General features: G+C 32.5%; 1 protein-coding gene across 2 annotated transcripts; it reads left to right on the top strand.

Annotated features, from left to right (window-relative positions):
* The first annotated feature begins 4,316 nt into the window (after window positions 1–4,316).
* LOC122578105 (E3 ubiquitin-protein ligase RGLG2-like) lies at window positions 4,317–9,363 on the top strand. Of its 2 annotated transcripts, none has more exons than XM_043749984.1 (12): window positions 4,317–4,417; window positions 5,447–5,659; window positions 5,872–5,956; window positions 6,467–6,607; window positions 6,687–6,800; window positions 6,875–6,972; window positions 7,477–7,556; window positions 7,639–7,744; window positions 7,839–7,966; window positions 8,347–8,542; window positions 8,654–8,710; window positions 9,138–9,363. In XM_043749984.1, the coding sequence occupies exons 2-12, from the start codon at window positions 5,447–5,449 to the stop codon at window positions 9,216–9,218; spliced, it is 1,299 nt and encodes a 432-aa protein (XP_043605919.1). In that variant the 5' UTR covers window positions 4,317–4,417; the 3' UTR covers window positions 9,219–9,363. The 2 variants fall into 2 exon arrangements, with proteins under 2 accessions (XP_043605919.1, XP_043605920.1); XM_043749985.1 differs by lacking the exon at window positions 4,317–4,417 and adding an exon at window positions 4,458–4,483.
* The last annotated feature ends 9,427 nt before the right edge of the window (window positions 9,364–18,790 follow it).

Raw genomic sequence — 18,790 nt, forward strand, 5'->3', positions numbered from 1 at the left:
TATGCCATAAATACAAATAAAGACAAAAGTTACTGTTCACATCCATTTGTTTTATTATAAGTAATGTCATATGTTGGCCGGTAACAATGAAAAGATATTAAAGTAAGTTTACAATTTTTTTATAGACAAAAGTTACAAACCTAGTTTCTACCAATTAAATCATATTTATATTTTCATTCTTTTTTCTATTCGTTGTTTGATTAGACCACCTCAAACACTTAAAGTATTTATAAAAATTAACTTTTAATGTGTTTGTCAACCTAGCATTGCTCATCAAACTATAGTGCAAGATCGTTCAAGGACAAGGTTAATTGGGGAACCAACAGAACTGTTGGGTTCCTTATGTGCCATCACTTTCTTGTGTTGATCGATTATGTGGTTTTGAAACAAGAGCAAGAAAAATGTAACGGGGAAGTTGATGACTAAGGCTATGAGGAAAAAGGCGTTAATTTGCACTTTTTACTCACGAAAACGCCCTAGGACGCCCCGTACATTGCCCCAAAGGGGCGTTCTGGAGAGAGAAAAGAAGAGGGCTTGAGATTTTGGACGCCTCTTTCCACCTTACTTTTCATGGGGCCCACGTGCCACCTTCCCACTTTCTTTTACTTTTCTCCACTTTTTTAATTATTTTATTTAATTAATAGTATATAAATAATTAAATTGAGAAGCCCTAAAGGGAGACCTTGCTCCCATAAAAAGTAAGAAAAGCTCTTTGCTGATTGTATTGCCACGTGTCACAAGATACTCATATGAGAATCCCTAAAAGGAGGCCTTGCTCCTCATAGTCTGAGGCATATGGGAATAATGGAAAAACTCCATGAAGAGGTAGCGTTGACTTTGAATTCCTTCCATTTTGTTGGTGGCAGATCAAAAAGGTTATTCTATTTGTTATGTCGGTGGGTGGGAGTGGGTGACATGTTTCCTCTTGAAACTTTTTTTTTAACAAATCCATCGTACATACGGTGATACTATTAGAACTGAAGCTTAATGCCTATATAGAAATATTTAAATAATGCATATATGTTCGATTTTTAGGGGTCCTGGATCATTTGAGAATTGCTTAAAAAATTTCACTGGCATCAAAAACTTTATATTCACCTTTATTGTCGCCTCTATCGCTTGTCACAGCACAACCTGCCGCCACCCATCGCCACTACCATCCTGTGCCGTTAGCACCAATGCCACCACATTGTACGAACATATGACTAGTAAGTATTAACAAACTAACGATTAGTATCTAAGTGTTAAAATGTCAGTATAATTTAACTTTAATTGCAATATAGTCTTTTAGTTTTTTAATTTTCACCCCACAATTAATATTTAATCTAGATTTGACAAACTATTTATTTTAACTAAACAAAACACAAACTTTTTAAACAACTTATATATTTCAGCAACAATATCTTGTCCTTGAGATTATTATTTTTTAAGAAATCAACTTTAGTTATGTTTGAATCTTCTTAAATTTTTTTGTTTATTTCGTGATCACATGTGAAATTTCTTAGATGTTTCATGTTAAAACTCATTTTATGTCTTATTTTAATCAATATTTTTATATTTTTGACTATATATTTATTAACTAAATACAAAAATATTTGCATAATGATTACTTTAAGAGAGGAAGGGTTATTTAAGAACCCACAAATAAAAAAGAACTCAATAACCATTCTAGACAATTTATTTTTTTTCTTTTTTTCTCTCTTCAATTAAATAATAAAATTTACCCAAATCATTCAAAATGTTTTATCTCACAAACCGTAAATCATTAGACGAAATAAAAAGCATGGGTAGTCTTAAAATTTTGTCCTCTTTCATTAGAGCTCCAATTCGATATACTTTTGATGACTTTTTTATTTTCATTTTTTTCCTCTTGTACATGTGTACCTACACATGTGTAGGATCATTGTTTTCATATGTAAATTAGTAAATGAACATATGTACACAACAATGAAGGTTAAGGGCGGAGCCCGTCAATCCATGACGGAGCCATGGTGGCTAAGGGCGGAGCCCGTCGGTCCATGGCGGAGCCATAGCGGCTAAGGGCGGAGCCCGTTAGGTAGATCACCCATCACCGATCACCCCCTATGACCTAATCACCCTCTATGACTTATCACCCTATGACCTATCACCTTTTATGACCTATCACCCCCACTAGCTTTGGTTTATGAATATCCTTAAGGACGAAGCCCGTTCTGAATCATAATTTTTTGTTCAACCTACACATGTGTAAGTTCAACCTACACATGTGTAAGTTAGTGTAAGTACAAAAAAAAAAAAAAAAATTAAAAAGTCGTCAAAAGTATATCGAATTGGATCTCTAATGAAAGGGGACGAAATTTTAAGACTACCTATGCTTTTTGTTTCGTCTAACGATTTACAGTTTGTGAGATAAAGCATTTTGAATGATTTGGGTGAATTTTATTATTTAATTGAAAAGAGAAAAAAAGAGAAAAAATGTGTGGTCTAAAATAGTTCTTGAGTTCTTTTTATTTTATGAGTTCTCAAAATAACTCACCCTACTTTAGGATATCCATATTTTAACACGGGTCCTAATCTATTTTGAATTAATTACGTGAGACGTTAATGTAAATAATCACAATCACATCACAATTTTGATATCCGAGAGGATTTCGGTTGCAAAAAAGTCGGCGTGGATTAGCTAGGATCTCTCCTATATAAACTCATAATAATGATCCACATCACATTTTGACACCAAATTGAAACCCTAAATAAATCTTAAGAGTATCCCAAGTGCCAAGCAATTTCGTTGTTGTGAGTATTCGGCCATAAACTAATTAAGGTATACATCATCAACTACTTATGTTATGCATATATATAGTATATCAACTGTAGTACGTTGTTTTAGATGCTACATTTGCATTTACACATTTGCTTAATTAGTTAGCCTTAAATTATTGAAATTACTAATTACTATCGACTGTTTAATTAAATCATGTTGTATTTCTGTCATTGTGTCAATATATGTTACATAAAACTAAGGTTTTTATTAGCTTTGCGAAGATTGTTAATTGATAGATAAAATGTGTACGTGATTTGATTACTATCAAAACAGTTCGATCAATCAATTGTTGATGCCTTTTATTTGTACTAATAACATAAGCGAAAGCGATCGACATTTTTAATATTGTTATTAGAGCAAATAATACGTATTATGAATTTTGAACAGTTAATTGGTCCCTTATTGCGACCTTGTTAGGATATATGTGTAGCAAATAAATATGACAACTGAATGTCGCTCAATGTTACTTTTTGATAATTGACAATTTAAATAATGATTACATGCATGATATGATTTGTTATGATTTATGAACATGCAAATCCAATAATTTTTTTTTTTTTAAAAAACATAATACAGTATTTGTTTTGGTTTGATATGAGTTAAAACCAAAATACTGAATGAATATTTGATAGCCTATAAATATAAATGTTTTATACCTGACCTTTTTGAAACTTGTTTGACGTATCGGATGTGCAAGTTAAGATTAATATTAATTAATAATTTCAGTTGTTCGGTCAGCTAATAATTATGATTCTTTTAATGATTAGATTAGAAAAGGATTAATTTGCACATAAATAAAACCTCAAAAAAAAATTTTTATATAAAAAAACGTAATTAAGATCACTCACCGTACATCTTTTTTTACTATGAGTGACTTCAACTCGATCATATACCTAATACTTTCATGAGAAAAACCAATTAATTGAGAAAAACCCGTGATGAAAATAAAACCCCGCAACATCGTTTGAGGGCCCTACCACACCTCACACTGGACTAAAGCCACTAGACAAACCTCAAACTATCTAATAAACAAAAGTTTTAACTCAAAGCATCCTAAAAAATCAATAGCCATTAAAATTTTAATTTTGCATGATTAAATTTTGACTCTTAATTTTTCTCTAAATTTAGACATTTTTGTTTTTTTAGAAAGTGTAATAATAGTATTTGATAAGGCAAACACTAGTTGTCATAGTGATGATAATGGTTACTGAACCAGTGTCACACCTAAAGATAGATACATACATTAGGTTATCTCGTGGTGCTTTTGGATATCTTTTGACGTTGAAACTTATTTAAAATTAAGGATTTTTTGAAGGATGCCCTTACCTAAGGATATGTAAGCATGTTTGTATGGCTGGAGATAAAGTTATAAGATTTAAATGATTTGTAAAAATGTATAAAGATTTGTAAGGATATGATGTGACAGCTCAAAGACATGCAGCACTGGAGCCCTTATAAATATACACACGTATATAGGGACTAGGGACCTTCCCGAAATATATTCCCACTCAATCCATTCCACATTCTGTTTTATCCTTTTTATCTTTATCAATCTTTCTCATAGAAAAAGCACCCCTTTTCATATCCCTTTCAACTTCTTCATATAGGGTAAATTCGGTAAATTCTTGCTCTATCTAGCAATTTATGATATGGGTTTGTTAAATTTAGTTCAAAAGTTACAATGTATGAAACAATGGAATCATTGCATTATTATTATTTTAAAGTTTGCTTTGTTTTTCAGCAATCAAGAAATGCTAGCTTTTACTTTGACTTATAATGCAGATCTTGTTGACTTGTAAACTGAAATTGGAATATTGAATAGCTTGTTTGACAATTTGTAGTGAAAATGTAGCATTGTATATGTATAGTTTTATACTTTTATGTTGGTGAATTGTGTAGTTTATTAAGAGTTCATAGTGTAAAATTACCTTTTTTATGTATGTATATATATAATGTATTTGGGGGTTAACTGGTAGTAGGGGTGGGGGTGTGAGGGGGAAGCATGCTTCTTCAATGCTTCTAGCAGCATGTTGGTTTTTCTCATGTATTTATGTATATATGATAAATATAAAGAATATGTATGTAACTTTATAAGAATGACTTGCTTTTCATTGCAAACATATGCATTTTGTGAATATGAATAAGAGTAACGACGTCAACGTTTTGCAAGAATGAACCTTTTTGATTATGTGTGTATACTTTCTTTGGGCTTTCTTCAATCATTTGTATATCCTTGATTCAACCAAAATTAGGCATTTTTGCAAATGATGGTTTTCTTAACAATGCATTTATGCAGATGCTGATTAGTTTACGAAATCAAGTGCATATGAATATATATGTTTCTGACTGTTCAGTGATAATGTATAATCATATTTTGTAAACAGTATCTATAAAAAAAGTGATTACTGGGATAAATGTAAATCTACCCAACTATCCTAAGCTATAATCCACTGATTTTTACTTTATTCTGATTCTTCGAGTCACATTAGTCGCTTTGAAACAAATGCTCACCCAAACACCCCCTTTTACTTCATTAACCATTATATACATTAGGTTTGCTACTAATGATAAGCTTGTGATTCTAATCTGTTAATTTATTTAATCAAGTAGTTCTTAATTTTGACAGAGTTTTATTGCATTTTCTAGATGGGTGGAAAAAGTTCAAAGAGGTCGGTTTCAAGTAGGTATGCATCACTTGGCCCAGCCTCAAATTCATATGGTTATCAGCAACATTCTGTGAGCCAACCGTATGCTTCCCTTTCTCCATGTCAAAGCTACCCTGATCAGGCTCCAGCCACTAAGAAAAAGCTCGAGAGTAAATATACAAGAATTGATGATAATTACGAAAACTTAAACCAGGTAACCCTATGACCTACATGTTTTATGTCCATTGTTGAATTGCAGCTCGTTTGCTAGTGTTTTTTTAGCGAGAGAAAAAAAGAGACTACTCAGTATCATATTTGTAAGAATTATACAAATTGTATCACTTATAACATAGGACTGCTTGTTTGATTCTTGTTTGTTTGCCGCGATACATAGTTGAATTCCTTATGTTTTCTTTAAATTTCCAGGTTACTGATGCCCTAGCACGTGCGGGTTTGGAGTCGTCAAATTTGATTGTTGGTGTAGATTTTACCAAAAGCAATGAGTGGACAGGTTTGGTTCAGTATCAGTCTTAGATAATTGTTAACAGAGTGGCAATTTGGAGCCATTTACTTACGGATGGGTTGATGTGGGTAATGTGTTGTTTCGTTAAAGAAAAGGGTTAAGTAGATTGAAGTTGCCCAAAGTGTTCTCTTATAATTTAACACCATAAATCTATTCAAACTATTTATATGATTTGAAATAGTGTACTTTCTATTAAAGATATTTTCTGCTCTTGCTTTCTAATTTTATACTAATAAAAAAGTATCTTTTGGAAAATAGTGTTTGGGGTCAATGTAATGTAAGTCAACCTGACACAACAAAATCTACCTGTTTTGACTTGCTACCCAATCTGGCTAATCAACCCATCTTGCAGCCTGTAGTTTGTAACATAGGTTTTGAATTTTAACATTTTTAACGTTAGCTGCAAGATCCGTACCACATTTACCTTTTTTGACCCGTTACTCAACCTGCCTTAACTTGCAATCTTAGTTCTTAGCTGTTTGATGTTTTTATCGCTAGGTGCAAGGTCATTTAATCGGCGGAGCTTGCATCACATTGGAAATGAAAGGAACCCTTATGAAGAGGCGATCTCGATAATTGGGAGGACTCTAGCTTCCTTTGACGAGGATAACTTAATTCCTTGTTTTGGGTTCGGAGACGGTAAACATTACAATCTGACACAAGGTTTGCTTGAGTTTTGTTTTGAATATGATTATTATATAAGGTTGTAATTTGGCAGCTTCAACACATGATCAAGAAGTCTTTAGTTTCCTTCCGCATGGCAAATTTTGTGACGGATTTGAGGAGGTTTTGACACGATACAGGGAATTAGTACCTCAACTACGGCTTGCAGGTAACAAGTTTGTTTTATCAGTTTATTTTACTTTTCTAAAGGTTCGTTATCTCATTCTTTTCTACTCTATGCAGGACCTACCTCGTTTGCCCCAGTTATCGAAATGGCCATCACAATTGTTGAGCAAAGTGGCGGTCAGTATCACGTTTTATTGATAATAGCCGATGGGCAGGTAATCTAAATGCTCATATTAACTTGATTTTTTCTCGAGAAGCAATTTTTGTCTAAGAAATCATTGTTCTGAGTACTTGAATAATGGTTAGAGGTGGCAAGATGGGCGGGCAGGTGGGTTGTGTCACTGTGTGGGTAATGGGTCAAAGCGCTTTTTGGTTAAAACGTGGTTACAGTACAGGTCAAATCAGATCAACTCGGTTTGTGTTGACCTGCAGATACTTCTTTCTTGTGCATATTTAGAAACTTAATCATTACTATAATCATGTGAAAGCCTTGAATAAAAACGATCTACGTGGTTACATGCAAAAAGGAGATTTTGACGACTTACAAGCCGCAACCTGTCTGATACTCATTTCCATTCTCCAAATAAAGTTTTTGATTTGACCTGTTTGAGAAAACATAACCCAACTGATCAAATCAGCTCATTCTTAAAGCGTCGAAATTGCCGCTGTTTTAGGTTTTCATTTTTTATTATGAAACACTGCTGTTATGGATGTCACAGGTCACCAGAAGCGTTGACACTGAACGTGGCCAGCTAAGTCAGCAGGAAAGGAAAACCGTTGAGGCAATTGTGAAAGCCAGGTACTGTTCTAGGCCATCCAATTTGGCAATTACTCTATGATTTTCATCAGCACTTTTAAATGTCTATCGACTTATTTTTTAGTGAGTATCCACTGTCAATTATTCTAGTCGGGGTTGGAGATGGACCGTGGGATATGATGAGGGAATTTGATGATAATATCCCTGCTCGAGCTTTTGATAATTTTCAGGCAAGTTTTAGCAAGTGTAATTAATGCATTAGCTATATAGCCTTTTGCTAAGTGTTGATTTTAACCACTGAGCTGCTTGTATTTTCCTTTGTAGTTTGTGAACTTTACAGAGATAATGTCAAAGAACATTGATCGGTCTAGGAAGGAAGCAGAGTTTGCTCTTTCAGCATTGATGGAAATACCCTCACAGTACAAAGCAACTTTAGAGCTTAATATTTTAGGGTAACCTTCCAATTATATTAAAACGATGATTTTAGCCCTTGTATTTCTCATACTTCCAGTTAGAGGTGGCAAAACGGGTAGGTTGGCTAACAAGTCAAAATGGGTAGGTTTTAGTATGGGTTAAAAACAGAGCGTACAAATATTTCCACTTTTTGCTTTATTTGATAAAATTTTATTGTGTTTAATATGATTACAAGAATATATTCTTAAAATACTAATCTCTTTTTAATCTAAAAAAAGAGATTTAGCGGGCTGTAAACGATACTTGATGCCTTCAACTTGTTTGTCCCCTTTGACCAAGTAAAATGACTCGTTATTTCCAGCTATACTTGTTAGAAACAACTTAGCCTTTTAATCAATCTATGCCTTTAACCAATCAGGACTAGTAGAGGGAAAGGCATAGATCGGATATCTCTTCCTCCCCCTTCTTATGGCTCGGCTTCACGTGCATCAAAAGTGGGTTTTGAATCAAAACCATCACAAACTACTAGCTTTAACCCATCTGCACCTGTGTTTCAAGCAAACTCAACTGCGACCAACACAAGTTACCCCGGAGGTTCCACTTCTGATAACCAAGTAAGTATTGTTTTTTTAAAATGCTCGACTATTGCTAGTTTAATGAACCCGTTGACTTCATGTAACCATATTATTGTATGCTCTAAATCTCTTTTTATTGATTTTTGGCAGCTTTGCCCAATCTGCATAACAAACCCAAAGGATATGGCCTTTGGCTGTGGGCACCAGGTACAAATTATAAAATTTATATACGTGATTTACTCATTGTTATATACCCTGCTTGCACTTGTAGAGGTCGCAGAATATCTATTTCAGGTGGTTTGACTATGGGTCAATTTGGTAATTGTTGAGAATGGGCGGGTTAGAGCTTGACCCAACACTTCTTTCCCCCTTTTGCTACAATATTTTTCTAATAAATATGCATGTAATATATGATACAAAGTTGTATTGTTTAAATGATTCTATAATTTTCGAGAAAATGTTTTAAGTTATACTTGTTTGACCTATTCTTTTTTAAGTTACATTTTCTATTTGATTCGTTAGAGATGAAACACCCGAATCAATCATTCATAAGTAAATTGGTTGAAAATTGCCATCTCTAGTATGCTGAAGTAGGTCTTGGATTATCGTTTTGATGTTATGTGCTTTTTTGCAGACATGTTGTGAATGTGGCAAAGATCTCCAGCTGTGCCCTATATGTCGGGTTCAAGTAAAAACGAGGATTAAGCTTTACTAATCCCAATAGGGCGTAAATGCTATTTAGATGTTTTAGTTTGTAAATAAGTTATATTCTGTCATGAATCTCGGAAAGCAACTTCCGAGTAAAGATGAAACTTTGAGGTTTCTATTGAATTGCATAATTGTGTTCTTTCTTGCTCAAATTCCGTGGGCATTTTTTTTATGTTTGGCCGGCCATGGTTTTAGGTAGAACTGCTCATGATGCCAACTGCCAAGATCAGACCAGAGCCGCAGATGCCGGGTTGAGCAACCAGAGCCAAGTCTTAACCAGCATCATTCTGGTTGTGCCGTGTACTTTAGGGGATGATTGGTTCGCATAACTTTTTTCAAGCCGATGGAATTCTTTTTGTAATTCTCTGTATAGGGCCACATAAGGCTTGTTATTTTTGATGACCTGGCACTTGGTTATAGTTTTTGACTTGGCACTGGTTTTGCTTTTCTCTTTTTTGGTTTCTGTGGCTTTGTACTTGTGTTGGCCATAAATTGTATTTGGCAAGTTTTTGCAATATTTGATAAATTGTCATAACTTTAGATTTGGAAATTAGAATAACTAATATATAGGCATTTGGATCTTGTAGAAAGTGCAATATAATGAAGTTTTAACAAAAAAATGTTTTTATAACAGTAAACGTAAGAATATTACTTAAGCTTAAACTCTTGTCAATGTGGTTTAGGCTTTAGACCTCAAACTTTAGATGACTTGTTAAAGGACGTTTTGTAACATTTTTCCTTTTTATCAAAGATTTATAGGTGAATGAATATTTATGGTAATAATCTTAAACTGGATACAATAAAAATAAAATAAAAAACCATAAGTTATATAGATTGGATTTAATTGTTCATTCCAAATCATTGTTTGATACATAATTTTCAAACCCAAATTGATCCACCAAACGTTTGTAGTTAAGCACTCTATAATAACTCTGCTGTTTAAAAAGAAAAAAAGACGCAAATATAATGTGTATATTACAACCATACTATACTATTAAATATATTTTTAAGGATTCATGACATGCATAAATAGATAATTTCCACCAAATAAATCATTCAAATAAACCTGATGATTTTTCTTCAACTTCTTCAAAGCTTTATTCCATGCAATCTTCATGCCACTCAAACCTCTAGATTTCTTCCTCATCCTCTTCCTTCTAAACAATTTTCTTAAACCCAAAACTCGAACTCTAAACCGCTTCTTACCCATCCGTTTCCGCCATGTCCACCACCTACGTCGTGGCCATGTTGTTGGGTTTGTGAGATGATATTGTTCTTCATGATCATCATGATAGCCTTCTTCACTTTTCAATCTTAGATAATGAAACTTCCATAGAGAACATAATTCATGGTCATCCATGATAGTGTTGCAAGTAACTTAATTACCACTTCATTTAGTTAGCTTTTCACATTTGCATTCATGTATGTATGTATGTATGTATGTATGTATATAATGATTGATGAAATGTAATTGTTAGGAATTTATGATGATGTACAAATGTAATTAATTAGTAGCTGGAATTTGTTGGTAAATTTAATGTTGATGTATGATATATCACATTGAAATTTAAGGGTGGGGCACTATGAGAAATTAATTTAAGTAAGTCGATCATTCTAATTTTACAAGGTTACATCTAGCTGCTTGTTCGGCTTGTGGAGTTGTGGTGTTCCATACTTCCATGTAATAGGGATGCCAATAATGATTGGGAATTGAAGCGATGATAACAATATTTAAAGTAATATTTAAGATATATACATACCTATACCTTTATATTATACTAGGTCTTTTACTCCACGCAATACGCGAAATATTATAACTTATTGTTAGATTAGTGTTAATCTAAACCCTTTGACGTAGACACACACAATAACTAATATTTTGTTTAATTAGTTCAATGTGATTATTATCTATTTTGCAAACACATTAGTAAAAACAAAACAATGTTAAATATGAATATAATAAATATATCAAATTACCAAAATGTTTTGGAGATACATACGAAGATGAGAAATAATGTTTACACATAAATATAATTTAGATAAAAACGGAAAAAAGAAAATTAGATGATGCAAAATATACATAATTTACTAGATGCAAATAAATAAAGCTACATAAATTTAAGAATGACTTTCTACTGAAACAAAACTATCCATAAACTTTTTTGTAGCAAAAACACAATTGCATATCAACGAAAAACCCATTTACACTAAATACTACATAACATTTACGTTCTTCAATGTTTATGAAACTAAATATTATATGAGGGGTCATCTTACAACTTATCAAACAAACAACCACCCCCATAATTAAAACCTTCAAACTAAAATACTAAATCCATAAGAATTTGAAATAGTAAACATTCTTTTCTCGTAGTTGTGCAACCTGAATTTACTCAAAATTCACTTAGAGGAAAATAAATAAATTATGAATCACGTAACAAAAGAGTTTTATATATGATATTATAATATTAATATTATTAAAAGAGCTCACATAAACATCAAAACATTAAATGGTCCTATATGAAATTTTCGTTAGAAACTTTGGTAAACATTTTATTAAAGGAAATGATGACAAAATTATTGTTTTATGCATTAGTATACAAAATAAACTTTGTGCTAGTTGATCGATGGAAAACAATAATGTGCATGGCAAATTTTTTTTTTTAATATAATGAAAGAGTATACTTGCCTTATAAAATTGAATCTAAATAATGAAATAAATATAGTTTCTTCTTTTTCACATATAAATATTGTAGAAAATTTATGGAGACGCCACGTAACATAAATCTTACGTGGCAATTTTTTAGAATAACTTTGAGTTTGAAGAATGCTTTAGAAGGCTCGGTTTCCTACTGTTTTAATAATTATATAGATTATATTATAAATAAAAAATTTCTTATGTTTAAAAATATTGAAACTTATGTAATATTTTCACTTAACACCTTTTAAAATATTCCCCTATATGCACGCCTTTAAATTTAAGGATTAATTATATTACACTATCAATCTTTTCACTTTTAAAATATCTTTATTAGCCCTTTATATCAATTATTTTTACATCAATAATCTACACGACTCGACGCCACCACTAACAATCGCTCCTACCACCACATCGTCACCACCACGACTACCGACACATTGTGCGGGTACGATGCTAGTATCCTAAATTACAACTAATCATATGCTTGCGCGATGCGGCGGTACAGTGTTAATGGCGGCGACAACGGGTGGTGGTGGTGAGACAGTAGTGATGTGGTTATTATTATAAAAGTGTTTGATATAAAAAAAGTATTGTAGTTATATTAAGGGGTTAAGGGATATATATTGTAAATAATTTTATTAATGGTATTATAGTTATATTAGATGGAGATATCAAATATCTAAATTAGCATACATTCAACATTCGCATACATTCAACATTCATCAACTATTCAACATACTTTTTCCTCATAAGCGACAAACCATTCCTTAAACTTATAAATCACTTCAGCTTTTCACTTTTACGACCTCATGGCCTATTATTTAAACAAAACTTATGCTCTATCACATTCGCATACATTTCACGTTTATCATGTATTTATCATGTCTTCTTCTTTACTATCATCAAACAATATATTAAACTCCTAAACCAATCTCAAATTTTCAATTCTAACCATTCAATAAACCAGTTAGCATGCAAAACTAATATTCTATCATACTTAGATATCAACTAGTAAAAACATAAAACAATTTACATTATCAGATAAGGTCTCCAACCTATGGCTTCACACTAACATACTTCCATATTCAACGGACTTAACTTGAGCTATTATAATATATGATCATAATAATGCTGCAATCATTATCATGATTACTTATTATAACACCTCAAGTGAACTGCGCTAAATACATCCATATGTCACAAGAAACCAAGTATGCACATAAGGTCAAGTCACATCTATGGTTTAAGTCTAGGTATCCGTGTAATAATAAAATATCCAAATCCCTTAAACCACGGCTCTGATACCACTTGAAACGACACAACTCGGTTAATAGAAAAATAAGAATTTTTTTTTTATATTATACCCCCACTGCGCCGCAGTGGGGTTGAGCACTCTCCACTGCGCCGCAGTGGAAAGTCTCGAACCTGCGCGAGAGAAACCCCACTGCGCCGCAGTGGGTTGGACACACTCCCACTGGGCCGCAGTGGGAGAAAAGGCATTTGTGAGTTCAAACAAGTTTTAGACATAGAAATAAACTTAATAAAAGTAAAACTAGTTATAAAAGACAATGCACCAAAAGTTAGAAATTTCGGCATGACTCATTCGTAAAATCATAATCTAAACCTGTTACGGATTATTAGTTTACCAAAACACATTTAATCATGATCAATACATCACTACTACAAAACAACCCATTGGAAGTACCCCAAAAACTCGGGTCTAACACTAGACATCATAATAATTTTCCAAAAAGACATAACAAGGGTACAATGAGCCGATAGTTCAGAGGGGGTCATTAAGGGTCCTATTACCAATACCATTATCCGCATTTAGCTAAAGCAAGCATATCCATTAAGCAACTTTAACTTCAATCTTTAGATTATTTAACTTTCTTCCTCATCCGGGACAACCTATAAAAAGGGTAAACAACTAAAAAGTAAGCAAAGCTTAGCGAATAATCTTGCATACGTTTATACATACGAAGGAGGGCACGTACAAGGACTATTACATATAACCTATGACACCGTCATGCCACATTTACATGCTCACCTTGCACACTAATCACAATTTATGGATCCATATAAGCTAAACAATCATAACAATCATATCTATCGGGATTCTTAGGCCCCGGAGGTTCTTAGGCCTCATATCATATCAACTATCGGGATTCTTAGGCCCCGGAGGTTCTTAGGCCTCATAATCACAGTGCCCCACATGGGCTTATGCCGCATCAATTACCACACATGGATAAATAAATAAACTTCAACATGATGTGGTCAACACCACACATGGATTTACAAACTTCAACATGAAATGGTCAAAACCACCATGGACAAAAGGCTTCAACATGATGTGGTCAATTGATCCAACATATATATAACCGTATGCAAGAGTACTCGCCTCCTCCGCGACAACCAAAATCATAAATCAAGAAGACCGCATGAACACAAAACATGTATGCTTCAACCTAGCAACAAATCATAACGCATAAAGGATCATCAATCACATACTAGGCCATCTAGCCATAATCACTAGCATCTCAACACCCAACCCATCATTTACAAATCTTATATTAATCTTGGGTTGGTTCACATAACATGTATCTCTTATATTATTTTCAATTGGCCAAGAGTTACTTTCTTATCAAAATCGTCATTATCATATTTGACCTAGCAGACTTCAAACAAGCATAACTCAAGTTCTACTTACTCTTTTAACATGATTCCAGTGGCCAAATTTTCATGACACATACACCTACCTTTTATCTTTAGTGACCAATATGTGAATTGTCCTTCAAAGGTGACTTCTGGTCGTTTTAAAAATCAAAACTGTTGCTGTTAAACAGCTTTGACCCTACTGACTTCAAATGACCATAACTTGAGTTCTACACCATATATTGACCTCATTCCAGTGGCCACTTCTTCTTAACACATTTAGGTACATTTTATATTCAGTGACCAAGATATGAATTAACTTTCAAGAATGTGTTTTACCCGTTTTAATGATAGACATAGAATCAGTTTTGCTAAAAAATCAGCATTGCGCCTCTGAATTCAAAAATTCATATCTAGAGTTTTACTTCGTATTTTTAACCCATTCCAGTGGCAAAATTTACTTAACACAATAACCTACATTTTCCTTTTAGGACTCGACAAGTGAAAATTCTGTCATGGGGTGTTTAACTCGTTTCAAACTCAGGGATAGAATCTGTCCAACATTGTTCTTACTAGTATTCATCAAAACCTTCATGCAACCCAACTAAAAACCTTAAATTTGATTAAATTACAATAACCCTAACTTGTATTATAGCAATTAACTCATTTTTAAGAAAACCCCCAAATTTCTCAATTAAATTTAATAGCAAGAACCCTAATTCTTAAGGAAGTCAAAATTAGGTTAGAAAGTGTTTACCTTAATGGATGAAGGAATAAATCAAGGATTCAAATCATAATTTCTTCTCTATTTCCTTCATGATTTTCGGCCACCACCACACTCAAAACTCCAATTTTTAATTTCTTAGGTGATTGAAGATTATTATCATTGTTCTTGTTGGATGATTCTTGGATTTCTTGATTGAAAGAAAGAATGAAATCAATTAATTAGAAGTGAAAGAAGGTTGAAGAAGAGAAAGTAAATGGGAGGTGATTCATAACTTAAGAGAATGGTTGGCATCCTTCCCATGATGCCACTCCCCCTTTCAATTTTTCATGGGTATTTTACCCGCTTTTCACTAAAGTTCCAACTAAATTAATCCCCTAACCAAAAATAAAATACTAGGAAACTATTTTAATGTTAAAACTATAAAAGGGGATTAATTTTTTTATCTTAAAAACTTTCGGGTGTTACAAATTGATACAAAGATATTTGATTTTTAGGGACAGTGAATATCTTTTAAAAGATTATGGAATGATTGTATAAGTTAATTAATTAAGGGTAAAAAAGGTATTTTCACATGTCCCAAAATTGTAAACTTTTCAACATAGAGGTATAATTTTTATATAGTAATATAGATAGAGCGATAGAACTTTGTGTCTAACAAACAAACAAATAGCGGAAAACAAATCTTATTTAGTTTGACATATACCACTCATTAATGATGAAAACGAAAACGAATAAATTGTATTTCGTGGATATAATTACAACCAGCTTCTTGTTAAAATTGTCAGTTTGGATGACACTTTTATTTGTTGTTAATACCATATAATACACCAACAATACACGTCTAAAAAATAAAAATCTTATGGTGTGTTTGGTTGCTGAAAACACAATCTGTTTTTCATTTTAATTTTTCATGAAAACATGAAAAACAGAAAATGCATAGTTTTCCAAAAATGTTTTCCAAGAAAACAGAAAATAATGTTTTCCACTTTTCTATAAAAAACTTAAAAACATCTTTTTCTTATTTTCCATTCCCCTCCTCTCCCCTCACATGTCTAACATGTTTTCTAGTTTTCTAATTAGAACGCGTTTTCAAAATTTTTATTCTAGAAAATAAAACCCCTTTTTATTTAAAAAAAATAGAAACTAAAAATTTGAAAACATTTTCTGTAACCAAACGCACCCTTAATGCCTAAATTCTTATATTGACATCCACTGAAATTGGCAATTTAGTTTACCACTTACCAGTTTACCACTACTTCATAAAATATGTGTAATTTTCTTACATATTCATCTAAAAATTTAGTATAATAATATCTCAAAACACATGATCAAGTCAATAGATCCAATAATAGGAGAGAACAAGTGTTAATTATACATGTCAAATTTTCATGAAATCAAAAAGATTGTTCTTTTAAAGTTTCAAAAATACATAGTAAGTAAGTAACTCCCAATGCCGTCTTCCACGGGTTTGGGTTTCAATACCGTCTTCGACGGTGTATGGGGGAGGTTGATATGTAGACAACCTTACCCCTACCAAAGGTAGAGAGGCTGCTTCCAGGATCTACCATAGGTAGAAAAGGACCTCCAGCCTTGCTGGGCATGAGGATCGAACCCATAACCTCTGTTTCCAGAGGCATGAGCTCCAACCACTGATCCAATTCAGTTGGTTATAAAGTTTCAAAAATACATATTCTGTCTAAAGTTTCAGACTTAGAATTTGGAAAATATCAAGGAACATTAAAATAGCTACCAACCACTCAATCATTCGTATTTTTATAATCCTTTATAGAGCAAACTGACTTCTCAACCACTTTTTTATACCAAAAGTGAAACAACTTTAATATCTTACTCCTTTAGTCTTTTTTTTTATACATTAATAATCACACTACAATCACCATCGTCATTTACCGTCGCCACCCGCCACTAATCATCGCCGTTACCGTCGCCGTATTGCACGGATATTCTTCACCCCCCCCCCCCCAAAACCCCATTTTAGAAATCTATTTTATAACTAAATGTAGAGGTTGGATATACACTTGACATTATTAAGAGTTTTATTTGGCTTAAAACTCAAGGTGCTCTCTCTATTTTTCTAGATATTTTTATTTTTTGAACACCTTGGACTTAGCGGCATGCCTCTTCATCGTCCGGTAGAGATCAACCACGTCACCAGCACAGTCAATCCGAGGGCATGACTGGCAGTGGAAGTCTCACTATCGTTCTGGAGGAAACTAGCTAATGCTAGAGAAAACCCTCATGCTCCACCTCATTGGCAAAGACTTCCCAATATGCATTTCAAAGGTTTTGAACCCGTGCCAACATTTGGCTGAAAGACATAAGAGGTATTAAATGTCCAATTGAGCTAAATCCCAAGGACTTTTCTAGATATTTTTTCCTTATAAACTAGATAAATATATTTAAAACTCTATCATAAATATTTTCCTATCAAAATAAATCCTTTTAAATTTTAAAGATACCATCCTTAAAACTCTTCCAAAAACTTATTATATATCAACATAAATTTTTATTAATCATGCTTATTCATATCATTCTCTCCTTTCGATCTTTAAAAAGAAATCATGGTCATATATCTTTGCAACAAAAAAAAATGGTTTTTTTAAATATCACTTTAGTTTATTTTTGGTATTTTGTTCATGTTTGTTCATTATTTGATATTGAATTGTTTTGTTATTATTATTTTGTTATCTTTTTTAATTTATTTTGTTGTCAGTTGTAGGTTGGATATGGCTTCTTCTTATTTTACTACAAAAAGTTTTATTCTTTTAAATTTGTTTTGTTCATGTTTGCTCATTAATTTATTTTGCTCACTATTTACATCTTTTTTTTCTTCTAAATTTAAAATATGACATATATTTTGATATTTTTTAGATAAAAAGAAGACCATGTTGTTGCATGTTAAAGATTTGAACCCAATACATGTTAATCATTATCTAAGACTCCGTGTTGTGCATGTATGGACTGCATCGGATTAGAACAACGCAAAGAATATCAAAAGATTTGAGATGGTCTTTGTTGATGAGTTGGTATGTAATTTTTTAAACAAGTTTTTATGAAATTTAATGATTGTATTATATTGTTGATGGTCATTACTTATTTGGATTGTTTTAAGTTTTTATTTAATGTATTTGAATGATAGAGACATAGTCACATAGATTTACCCGCATGGTATGATATATGATCCTTATCAAATTTGATTGGTCCCATACACCGTGTGGATCGATTAAACAATTTGTAGTCATTATTCTTTATGTTTGGTTAAATTTATTTATAAACATCCTTTTCGCATATGTTTACAGTGCTGTAGCTAAAGTACTGTTTATATATAAAGGATACAAAATTGTTTAGCTACAGTACTGTTTATATATAAATTTAACATCCTTTTCGCATATGTTTTAGAGAAAACTGGCTATGAATTAATGTTAGAACAATTTGTAACTTATTATTCATATATCTTGCTCTAATTAAAATATGGATG

The sequence above is a fragment of the Erigeron canadensis genome, chromosome 8, assembly GCF_010389155.1.
Source record: "Erigeron canadensis isolate Cc75 chromosome 8, C_canadensis_v1, whole genome shotgun sequence".
NCBI classification, from domain to species: Eukaryota; Viridiplantae; Streptophyta; class Magnoliopsida; order Asterales; family Asteraceae; genus Erigeron; species Erigeron canadensis.

Coding starts and splice junctions, on each gene's coding strand:
- LOC122578105 (XM_043749984.1), top strand. CDS start 5,447: ATGGGTGGAAAAAGTTCAAAGAGGTCGGTTTCAAGTAGGTATGCATCA. Junction 5,660..5,871: donor ATTACGAAAACTTAAACCAG/GTAACCCTATGA, acceptor TTAAATTTCCAG/GTTACTGATGCCCTAGCACG. Junction 7,967..8,346: donor TTAGAGCTTAATATTTTAGG/GTAACCTTCCAA, acceptor TTAACCAATCAG/GACTAGTAGAGGGAAAGGCA.